This window comes from Anarrhichthys ocellatus, unplaced genomic scaffold (assembly GCF_004355925.1).
Source record: "Anarrhichthys ocellatus isolate YVR2014 unplaced genomic scaffold, GSC_Weel_1.0 scaffold18, whole genome shotgun sequence".
NCBI classification, from domain to species: domain Eukaryota; kingdom Metazoa; phylum Chordata; class Actinopteri; order Perciformes; family Anarhichadidae; genus Anarrhichthys; species Anarrhichthys ocellatus.
Window position 1 is genome coordinate 5,720,511 of NW_022280048.1, and position 12,266 is coordinate 5,732,776.

Here is a 12,266-nt window from a genome sequence, read left to right on the forward strand (position 1 = left end):
TCTTTTCTTTAGCAGCAGGCTTTGAAAGGTGACTCAGCCAATCAGACCTGAGGACAGCAAATCTGTCTCATTGGCTATTATCATTATCATAGAAATAATAAGTAAATAATGATTTAAATATTACCTGTTACTACTTACATTTCAAACAAAAAGCTACGGGACTTGCACTTGAGCTTCAAGTTTCACATTCTCTATTTAAAAAAAAAAAAACATTCTCACAATATCTCGCTCCAAGGAGATGCTGTGACATTACAAGCCTAATGTGTGCGGATGTAAGGACTCGCAAATTGATCAAGGATTATCAACAATGTTGACATTGTTACCAGCTGAAATAAAGAAGGCCAGATTTTTGACATGAGGCCCCTCTTCAATACAGGATCATTAGCATATCGGTTGGTGCTTTAGTGGTGCATACTCCTGAAGTCAAAGTCAGGCCTTTGGAGCGGCCCATAGGGGTCTGGGGCCCAGGAGCTGGCAGTTGCCAGGATTCCCTCACATGGCCTGTGAGTGTGAAAGATGAATCCACTACAATATATGCCAACGTTTTATTTAAAAAAAAAAAAAAAACTCCTTTCCCTAGGACATGTGAAGTGTACATTGCTGGACTGTGGGGCAATAGGCCATGCTGTCACTCTCTCCCGACCAGGGTCGTTACGTCACTCCGGTGAGGACACGCCTTTTTGGGGTGGTGACACAAACCGAGGGAAAGTGCTCGGAGGGGGGAGGGGTGGTGTCCCGTCGGCAGGCGCACAGACAGCAGGCAGCAGCTGCAGCGAGAAGGAGCCCGGCGCCGCAACTCTGCATTACAAACAGTCACATTACGGGTTCTTTTAGCTCCGAAACTCACGCGACGAGCGAAAAACGCACGCACCGCATCCAAAAATGGTAGACCGCGAGCAACTGGTGCAGAAAGCCAGACTGGCCGAGCAGGCGGAGAGGTATGATGATATGGCAGCAGCCATGAAATCGGTAAGTAGGCTTCCTCCGTTACGACCCTTTCTCTCGGGAGCATTTAAAGAAGATATATAGACACACAAATAGCTTCATCTATGTGCGCGTGTGTGTGCGTGCGTGTGTGAGGAATGTGTGACAGCTAGCTAACATAGCATTAGGGCAGCAATACGCAGCTAAAGGGACCGAGCCTCTGTGTCAGAGCGCGTTTTTGACTTAAGCGAGTAAGAGACGCGAAACTGGTGTATGAAAGTTATGATTAAAGAATATGTTTAGGAGAAAGACGTGTTCGCGGGCAGGATCGCGTGCTGCTATAGTAAGATTTGGGAAACATTATTGAACAGCACGGCGAGGCCCGCGCAGCCTTTGCTCACATTTGTGACCCGTTACCGCACATCTCAGAGGGTTTAGTCATGACATGACGAGGTTCTAATGAAATCAGCATTTTGCAGTGAATCAATATCTGTTGTTCTTAGGGGGGGGAGGGGGGAGCTGCGGTGGATTGTGGTTGAAATGCGGACTGTTTGATCTTGGGGCGGTGCCTTTCACCGGGTTCCTTTAAAAGAAAAAAAGCCGACCAGGCTGCTTTGTTGTAAATGAAAAAAAAAATAAAGAACCGGCGGAAATAAAGCACATTAATGACGACGAGACGTGATTTAATCGCCCGTCTGGGTCAAATGTGGGCTTGGTAGCGAAGCAGTATCAAAATGAGCCCCGTCGAAAGATGCGCATACTGGCGGAGCAGAGGGCGAGCTAGGTGGTACCACGGTGATGAGAGGGGACATGGCAGCTGTGTCGGGTTCCGGTTCTGGGTGATGCTGAGAAATAACGAGCCGTCGACTGAGTGTGATACACCACTTTTCTTTAGCTCGACGTGTAAGGTGCAACGAGCAGGCATGTGTCTCCCCCCCCTCCCTATTGGCACTCGTTTTGGCGCATTGGGAAGAGCAATGTTGGCTGAAGGATGATCGCAATCGATTTGCGCAGAAGCAGGCGCACAAAAAAAGGCGAAGCGTCCACCTTTTACGGACGTGGGTGTCGGTGGACGGGCGGCGTCTCCAGAACCCTCTGTGAATGTCATATTGCAGCAAACTGTATATTTTTTTGGGGGGGGAGGGGGGGGTCTGCTTAACCGTAGCATGACGGGCTGCCCCGTACCAATCGGTGCCCCTGTAGCAGCCGCATCCCAGTGCGTCCTCGGCCTCTCTTACGGCAGGTTCCCTCCACACAGAGGCGTGCCGCAGCATCTGGCAAAGATGCAGCAGTAGGCCCACCCGTAGTGCACCATTTCATATAGGCAGCAGGTGTTTTTTTTTTTTTTGTTTTTTTAAAATCACAGCTTCACAAAGGCTGCATCTCTCTGTGTCAGTAACTGGACAATGAGATCATGGAGGAAGGGACACATTAGCAGGGAAAGTCAAAGTATGCATCATATCTGTGCAGGACTTCATGTTGTCTTTAGTTACTAATAGGGACTTATTAGTGATAATAAAATACTTCTTGTAGCCTTTCCGATGTATTTTTTTACTAGAGGCTAGTACTTTTGGTGTCGTATTTCCATAAGTTTCCTCCATAATGATCATATAATTCTTTGTTTCTAAGAGTTGCATCAGTTTGCTTTTATTAACAGGGCCAGTCCTGCCAGCAGTAGCCTCAGCATGTTAGCCCAGGCTGTACAGGCCAGTGGTTGTGTTGAGTAGCAAAAGGAAGCAAGATTAGTGGAACTTTTTCAGCTTCAACTCCCAAGGGTCAACAAGTAAGTTGCCGGCGTGATTAAAGGCCACGCTGCGTGTCACTCTCTACGACCAGGCTGTGGTGTTAATGCTGGAGGGGGGGGGCACGGCTCCACGGCTCCACCCACTTCCCGATTTATGCTGAGTCAGAGAGAAAGGGGGAGAGAGAGAGCTGCCCCACACCCAGCCAGTCTCTGCAGCACCCAGGCAGCGGGGTGTGTCTGCTGCCTCGCCCATCCTGCGATGGGGAATCCCCGGGCGGCAACGGAGCCAGATAGCCGGGCTTTACAGAACACAACGCTGCACCCGCCCTCTGGAGGACTGTACACTCAGGAACGAGGCCCGACCCAAATGAACGATGGTGTCGATTAACTGCCTTTAGCACTTAAATAATAGAAAAGTCTGAATTTTTACATCCGACAATAATGTCCCGACAGAGAGTCGTTATCAGGCCTCGTGTCTTTCCAAAACTCATCTTTTAGAAGCTATGTCACAGGTTTTTAGAGCAGCTGTAAATCCTGCTCGTCCTCTTGTCGCGGACGGCTACGAGCGATCAGAAAGGCAGACCTAATGCTGTTCTTCTGTGGATCCTCCTTAAATCTAAAGAGCACACAACTGGCGAGGTGTGCGTCTCTAGCGAGCCCATTAGCCTTGGACCGAGAGTCAGAAATGAAGTTGGGATCCTGGACTTCGACGAAAAAGCCACATGAACAGAAAGCGAGGTTTTGAGTTGTTCAAAGGGCTAAATGTTAAAAGCCAAAGATTCATAAAAAAAAAGTGTTTTGGGCCCCTGTGATTTGATAAACAGTATACTGTACAGTATATAGCAGTAATGTGCAACTGTATTTTATAGTAATACTGTATATAGTACAGTATACTATACTGTATATAGTATACTGTATATACAAAAAGCCTGCACTTATTAAAGTACATGCAATTGACCACTGATGAGGAGTTGATATTTTTGGGGTAATTTTCAAAAGTGACCATGAATATTGAATATTCATGTACAATGATGTCATTATTACAGTATGACGTAATGGTTTCATTAGCCTGCTAATGAGCATTAGCCTGCTAGTGAGCATTAGTTTCACAGTAGCCGCATGTGCACGCTGCCTCAGCCCTTTGATTTAGTAGAGATTCATTCTCAAAGGCTGACGCACAGCAATACATCTAAATCAATACACCAGCTTTAATGTAATAAATGCATCTAGTAGACCATATAGCGGTGTAGCTTATTCACTATAAACTGTTTTATTTGAAGCATTTGAGATTTTTGAACGAGCTTTTTCTACCTTGTGGGCAGCCATTGCTTTCCTTTTATTTTCATACAAATCAGAAACATGTAGTTTTTGTAATACTAATAAAGTAGGCTGTATTGTAATGTAGTTTTTTCAAGCAATTTTCTCAGGCCAAATTGTAATCTGCTAAATATATATTTTAATAATGATAGTTTCCGACGCAGCCAACGTTGATACAAGTTAACTGTTCAAAGTGCAAACGGCAGCAACAGTGCAGACAGTGTTAACCTGAGGGTGAACCGGAGGTCGGGCGTTAAATGAGAGCAGAGCAGAGCGGCGGCTGTTGGCTAGTCAGTGGGGCTCGCTCACATGTAGACATTACTCCAATATATCTTTACAGAGCTAATGGTTGCTTGCTGCTATTTTAATGCTCTGAATATTAAATGTATCACCAAAAATCTTTAAATATCCAGGGGTTACGTTTGATGTTCATTTTCTCTCCACGTCTCATTTTATTAACATTCCGCTCCGTTAAACTAGCCAGGTCATACATAAATATTCAAAGTAACTTTATACGTATAGACACGCACACATTCATTCACACATCTCATTTGGAGAGCGTCTCAGGAAGTGCCAGGCACGGAGAGCCACGGCTTCCGTCCCACTTAATGAACTGGATGCATTATTCTCTCATGGAAGTCCGTGCAATGCATTAACGGATACATTGTGCTGCAGCTGCTGGATGTTTACTGAATGTATGTTTAACACGTACTGACTGAGTAGTATTTACTGCATTGGATAAAAAATAAATGGCAGACACACGTGGCTGTAAATCTAAGGGATGATACAGAATATCTGACTGCCTCCAATGTGATTATTTTAAAGATAAGCTGTAAAAACAGATTTGTTTCAATTTGAGACTTTTTTGTTAAAGTGTGGTTTTCCATACATTTATCACAGATACAGTGTCGGCCATACGCTCTGCATCTGTACCAGTAGGCAGTGACCCAACACAAATGTTGCGGCTGCATAATATACCTGCTCAGTTGCAGGTGGGCCTGAGTGGGAGGGTAAAAAAAATCGAATATATGAAAATACGACTGTTGTTGGACTTGACTGTCCACATCCTGTAAAAGCAGTAACTGTGTGCTCCCAAATAATGAAATAAACCAAATGGCATTTCTGTTTCTTGTGGAGGCCGTTACACTTGACTGAGCGCCATCACTGCCACTCTTGAAGTCTGACACTTCAGCATCTGATTCGTCTGTCGCTATGAGAAACAACATAAGCTGAAAGGGAAACGGGGGACTTGTTCCAGAATTTTTCTTTTCCATTATCCACTTTTAATCCTCACTGCTTAAAGCAAACTCCACGGGCTACGTGTCTTACATTCTCAGTAGAGAACAGTGGTGCGTGATGGAGTGATCTGAATCTCCATAGAGTGGGTGTGAGTGGGATGGTGGAAGGCTTGTGGGAGATATCCTCGACACCAAATCAGATTTGTCTCAAAATGTGCCACTGTACTGAGTGGAAGACTTATTTTTTTTAAATTAGACACCTATGATTAGCTTCATTTCAGATACAGATTGCTACAATCGGTGTGCTAAACTAGCCAAGAAAATATCCTTCTTCTCTGTCACCATTTCCTTGTCAACCAGTTCATCCTCATCATTTTTGAAAGTTTTTGTCCAGGGGGCCGTAGGAAGTATCAAACGTCTACTTCCCCGTAAACATCCGTCCAATAATGAATGCAGCCAATGTCATCTCAGGACACTTCAAGATGTCCCGAAGTAAGTCTTGAATCAGCGCTGAGTTACAAAGGCACTACGAGAGAGACCCACCTCACCCACCTACACCCTCTACAATCAGGTCCGCTTCACAACATCTTGCTTGCATTTGCAGCAGGATGTACGTAATTGAACCGAGCTATATTCCCCACAGCAGCACTTTATTGCCCTCGCAGCTTTATTCAGTTGCTGTGATGTCTACTTTTTTCCTTTTGCTTAGTCACTGTCAACGGGTGCAGGGAGGGACGTAATTACTGGCGGCATCGGAAAGCATCACATTGACACACCAACCCTGACTTGCAGTTGTGATACAGTTCACATGAAAAGAAAGAATAAGTAGAGAGTATGCATCCCGAGTGTGGAATGTGAAAACATACAGACCAAGTCTGCCTTTCAGAATGTTCACGTCTTTTGGTTGGTGTGTTGCAGATCAGAGGAAACACAGCAGCAGTTTCAGCTATTATCTAGTACCCACTGATGTCGAATGATTGCGTCTCATATGGAGACACGAGCACTTTGCAGTGTCCCATTCCATGAAGGACTTAGCTCTACCATAAGAATGGGTTTAAAGAAAACCAGATCAGTGGACCTTTTTAACTTGCAAAAAAAGAAATATATATATTTTTAAACGTCTCCCCCTCTTTAATTTTGGGGCTAGGACTTGCGTTTACGGCGTTTCGTCTCCTTAGGTCATGGAGTGAAATGTCACTCGACACCACATTTCATGTTCATAGTACAATGCTGGGAATTGTTGCCTTATTGCTTTGGCACCGTGATGCATGTTATTTGTTTGGGATTTCGTGCCCCCTGAACGAGTTTACAGGATTATTACAGACCCGGAAAGTGCGAAAAGAATGATTTTGACAGGATGGGAATAGCTAGGAGATGGACCGACCCGAAAAACCCCAGTGTGAAACGTCATCCTCTGCCCCTGAGCCAGTCTATGACCAAGTATTAGTAATGCAATTACACAATAATCTCAGTGCTGTCATCGTTCATAACACCACCAGCCAATAGGTGATGAGTCTGCAGGGCCTCTGAGCTGTGATCTGGAAGTTATTTATTGATGTGACTTAGTGGTAATTGTGTAACAGTTAAACATTAATAACGTTTGTGTTGTCACAGAAGTGAAATGGGAGGTGCTATCTTAACCCTCATCTAACCTCTAAGGCAGAGCCTTTGACAACAGCTAGGCAGGAAAGAAAGTGGGCTGAACACGACAGTCTGGTTTTTAGTTGTTGTATATTGCCCATTTCCTCTGTTTTAATGACTGCCAGAGAGGCTCGCATTAACTTGGGTTTGACCACTCATAACCCAATTAGGTCTGCACATCTTCCTCATTCCTTTTGAGCGATCAACCCTTTATTCATCTCATTATCGGATACGCACAAAAGCTACGGTCATATGTGGTAGCGTAGCAACAAAGCGCTACTTGAAGCGCCCTCTCCAGCACCATGACTAAAGACACGCATACCCGGCCTTGCATCCCCCTTTTTTTTCAGCACCGAGGCTCCAGCCCTATTCCCACCACCAGTGACGTCAGGTAGTCCCCGGCGCCTTTGTGCTCTGCCGCTGCCTGAGAGAGAGTCGGCGGAGGGGGGGGGATTGTCACATCAGGTTAGGTGAGCGAGGGCAAATGCAGCAAGGAAAAGACAGAAGGAAAGCGTGGAATGGGGAGAAAAATGGGGAGCTGTGGGACTGTGGCCAGCCTTCATTATGGGAATTGTAATCCATTAAATGGAAATGAAAGGCGGCGGGCGTTGAGGTCTAACCCAGCCTCTACTTAGGCCCGGCATATCCCCTTACCCTCGCAGCCCCGCAGCTCTTACAGTCTCTCCTGTGGATATTAATGGTCATGCAGAGATCTGTCAAAGAGAAAGTTATTGATTGTCCTGCCTGGCCCTTTGTTTGTATTAACACTCAGCTGTTGGAAGTTTGACTGCCTTCTGCGAGGATGAGTCACGAGAGAGACGACGTGATTGATGAGCTTTATGGGTAGACAGAGCTCCATTGTCATCAGCTGCACCGCAGCTTCCGTCAGGGCTTTCTGCTCGCCCCGCAGCCTTCTGAAACAAAGGCTTCCATGTTTTTACAGACGTGTTGTTTAGGCCTGGTTTTTCTGGCCTCTCTGGTGCTCCAGCGCTGACCTACTCTGCTGGTTGCATTTGCTGGAGGTCAGATACTTGTTTACACTAATTGTAATTTAATGGGCTAAGGCATAGATCAGAGGCTGTGCTTCAGTAATGAGGGGGGGGGGGGATTTCTACTGTGCTTTTAAGTGGGATCATTACGCAATGGGTGTCGGTCATTGTTTGCCTGTCTTCTACTCGTTCAGTACAGGGGTCATTTTGTTTATGACGGTTGTACATTTTTACAATGTCTTGTGGAGAAACACTCCTTAGTGAGGAACAAAAGTCAACAGTACTGCAAGTGGCCCTCTAGAGGCTGTAGTGTTCATTACAATGCAAAGTAAAGAACAAGAAGCATGTTTGGTTGTTGGAACAACACTATAGAACAATTTATGGAATATCCTAATTCAAAGGGGTGTTTCCTGTGGGGAACATGAAACTCTACTTAAAATCTCCTGGTAATCTGTCCACTAGTGACCTTTTGTACTAAGCTGACAATTTGGATTGAGGGTGGCACCAGAGGCCATGCCCGAAGTAGGTAGAAATGCTGTGGGACGTTGGGTTTCTTTTGTAAATGTCATGGTAATCTGCCTTTTAAGATTTTGAGACAAGCACATGTACAAGTTTTGGCCGAGTATTGGCTTTAAAATAAATCCCATTTTGAAGAGGGCTCTAGAGTCTAAAGCTGTGCTAGCAGCTCCGTGAGGTTGTACTTTGGCACGATGCTTTGAGGTAAATGTTCATTTATGCCAACATGATCAAGTTTTGATGTTTAGCAGGTAATATTTACTAGGTTCACAATCTTAGTTCAGCATGGCAACGCTTGCTAATTAGCATCTTACACAAGTGCAGCTAAGGCTGATGGAATGTAGTGTTGCAGGTATTTGGTCATAAACCATGAGTATTGAACAAATTGAAATTTTGACCTGATGATGGACCTAGATTAAATGTCAAGGGATCACCAAAGCCAGTAGTATTTCACCTCTTCGGACCTCAAATATCCGGCCTCACGACAATCCATTCAATAGTTATCAAGATATTTCACTTTAAGCCGAACCTTGTGGATATGCCAGAGGAAAGGATAAGAGATCACCAAAGTCAGTTGTGGGAACCATGATTATCCGTACCAAAGTAAACTGCAATATACCAAATGGTTATTAAGATGTATTGGTGGCACTAAAGGAATTTACCCTTCAATATGTGCACCATATCTCTGGGCAATCCATCCAGTAGATGACAAGATATTTTACAAATGTCAACCTCATGGTGGCAATAGAGAAAAAGTCAGGGCAATTCCCAAGCCCAAAGGATTCATCCTCTGGGGACCATGGATGTCTGTACAGAACTGTTTTTCGTATTTTAAGCTACAGAAAGGACATTTTGACCCGATGGAGGTGAGGAAAGCTCATCCTCTGGGCAGCATGAATGTGCTCGAAACATTTGGCGGACAGACCAAGAGACTGACTCCACCATCCTCAGGCCCTGCATGCCACTGAAACATGATTGAGGTGAAAAGGTTGCTTGTGGTTTTTGGAGTACTCTCATGTTTCATACGCAGGCTGTGAGCTTTTAAATATTTTTTGTCTGGAGCCATGAAAATGACGTTGCTGTGGCTGACACACGGAGTTGTTTGTTGTTTCAGCCAGAGTTGGCTGAAAGGTGTGAGATATGAAATGGCTTGTTTTGCACATACACCCACCCACAGTGCTGCAGCGTTCTCCATACCATCAGCCATGTCGGCATCCTTGCCATTAGCAGCTTGTGGCCAGCGTCTCCAGCAGAGATAGAAATGGCTCTCACAAACAAAGCAGATTTTGCAGTCGCCATGGAAACAGGAGATTGCATCACTGATTGGTCTTTGGTCTCCGCTCCCTCCCTTTTACAGTAATCTCATTAAAGATGGTCAGTTCTGTTGAATAGAACTGTGGCTTTGATCGCATTTATGTATGCTGACAATGAGTTCATCAGATGAGCACACGAGTAGTCATAGGTTTTGTGTCAATAGGCTGTAGTAGCAACTGGAACAGGGATTAGTAGCTGCTCTGTTATTAGAGTCTAACCAAAGCAGAGTGACACAGCTGTTAGCTTATCGTGATTAGGATGCACCTCAGAAGGTCACAGGTTTAAGCTATCCTGTCCTTGAACGAGACTAAAGCTCTGCCATGTGTCGAGGATGCTGCACAAACACTATCATCAGCATAACCTCTGGGGAATAATTGTCTTAGTGTGATTAAAGAGTTCCTAGCGACATGTTGGTCTCTTTCATACACTGCAGCAGCAGAGTGCTACCCCACCTGGGTGGTTTGGAGAGGAAACAAATTTAACCGAAGTAAACCGTAACAGAATTAGACAAATTTTATTATTCTCAGCCACGCTACCCAGGCCTCTGTGGATGGTGATACCAGTCTGTTGAACAGTCCACTTTGGTCCAGACAGAAATATCAATTGGACGGATTGCTTCCCCAGAGGGTGAAGCCTAATAACTTGGGTTTTCCCATGACTTTTCATCTGGTGCCACCAGCGGGTCAACGCATTTACTTATTCTTGGAAGTATTTCAATATACAGAACGGATTGCCACAAAATGTTGTACCAGTAGTCATTCATGGTTCCCAGATGATGTATCCTAATGACTTATGGATTCTCTCACTTTTACTCTATCGAAACCATGAGGATGACATTTGTGGTTTTGAGTAAAATATCTGTACGACAATTGGTTGGATTGCCTTGACATTTGTTACAATCAAGTTTCCCTCAGGATGAATTGTAATATTTCATGTAGCGCCATCATCAGGTCGAACTTTTAAGTTTGTTTTTTTTATGACCAAACACCTGAGTCTTTATGTTAACTGCCAATTACCAGCATGCTCACACGCAACACAAAGATGTCGAACATGGTAAACATTGCACTTGAGCAAGTTAGCATTGTCATTTTTAACATGTTAGCATGCTGATATTAAAATTCTCAAAGCACAATTATTGAGTACTTGTTTACCCTAAAATGGAAGCATTTCTTTGACTATTGTGGTACAGTGCTTAAATTAATAAACATTTTCCTATCTAAATACATAAAGAACATCGTTAAAATCCCTTCAGTTTCACATGTAGTTTTATGATGACCGACAGTGTTCAGTATGGCCATTGTGAAGAGCCGTTCCACATGATCGGCCGGGGCCCCCTGCTCTGCTGCGCTCATGGAACTGAAAAAGAAAGTAACAACAGGCTTTACACTCAGAAAAGGCCTGTAAAGATGCCTCTGCTGCACAGTCCCAGTGGGGTATAAAGGATTAAATCCTCCAGCCAGACACAGGCCTGTCCAAACAAAACAAAACCAGCTTTCAGAGCTGCGGACAGCCAATCAGGAGTCTCCTCAGAGGATGGAGGCGTGGTTTACCTTGCAGAGCCAGTTGCCTTGGGAGTTGTACAGTTTGTCTAGAGGCATTTGAGACAGTGTTCAGAATCGTAGCTTTGTATGTCTTCGCTTATGCTGTCCAACAACTTGGGATGGCTTCAGTTTGACATGTGCACAGAGGATTAGTCATACGTTGTAGCATGTTACAGTTTATAACTGTCCCATTGTCAACGGTTACATAGCTCTTCACATAGATAAGATAACAGATTACAAACGCCTGCATTTTTTTCTTTCTCTATAGGTGACAGAGCTGAACGAAGCACTATCCAATGAGGAGAGGAACCTGCTCTCCGTGGCCTATAAGAACGTGGTCGGGGCGAGGCGTTCGTCCTGGCGTGTCATCTCCAGCATTGAGCAGAAGACGTCCGCCGACGGTAACGAGAAGAAGATCGAGATGGTGCGCGCCTACCGGGAAAAGATCGAGAAGGAGCTGGAGGCTGTCTGCCAGGACGTGCTCAACCTCCTTGATAACTTCCTGATCAAGAACTGCAACGAGACGCAGCACGAGAGCAAAGTGTTCTACCTGAAGATGAAGGGCGACTACTACCGCTACCTGGCCGAGGTGGCCACTGGGGAGAAGAGAGCCGCGGTGGTGGAGTCCTCCGAGAAGTCGTACAGCGAGGCCCATGAGATCAGCAAGGAGCACATGCAGCCCACCCATCCCATCCGCCTGGGCCTGGCTCTCAACTACTCCGTCTTCTACTACGAGATCCAAAACGCCCCAGAGCAGGCGTGCCACCTGGCCAAGACCGCCTTCGACGACGCCATCGCCGAGCTGGACACCCTGAACGAGGACTCCTACAAAGACTCCACTCTGATCATGCAGCTGCTACGAGACAACTTGACGCTGTGGACGAGCGACCAGCAGGACGACGAGGGAGGAGAGGCCAACAATTAAGAGTCCAAAACCTCATTCTGCCAAAAAAACAAACCGCGCGCTCACAAATGACAAAATAATAATACTAGTTAAAAAGTTCTTAGAAATTAAAAAACAAAAAAGGAGGGAGGGCGGGAG

At 45.2% G+C, this 12,266-nt stretch overlaps 1 protein-coding gene across 1 annotated transcript; it reads left to right on the forward strand.

Moving 5' to 3' along the window:
• The first annotated feature begins 718 nt into the window (after nt 1-718).
• Nucleotides 719-12,180, forward strand: ywhag1 (3-monooxygenase/tryptophan 5-monooxygenase activation protein, gamma polypeptide 1). Its single transcript, XM_031857341.1, has 2 exons — nt 719-969; nt 11,493-12,180. Exons 1-2 carry the CDS (start codon nt 883-885, stop codon nt 12,147-12,149), a joined length of 744 nt encoding a protein of 247 aa, XP_031713201.1. The 5' UTR covers nt 719-882; the 3' UTR covers nt 12,150-12,180.
• Nucleotides 12,181-12,266: the final 86 nt, after the last annotated feature.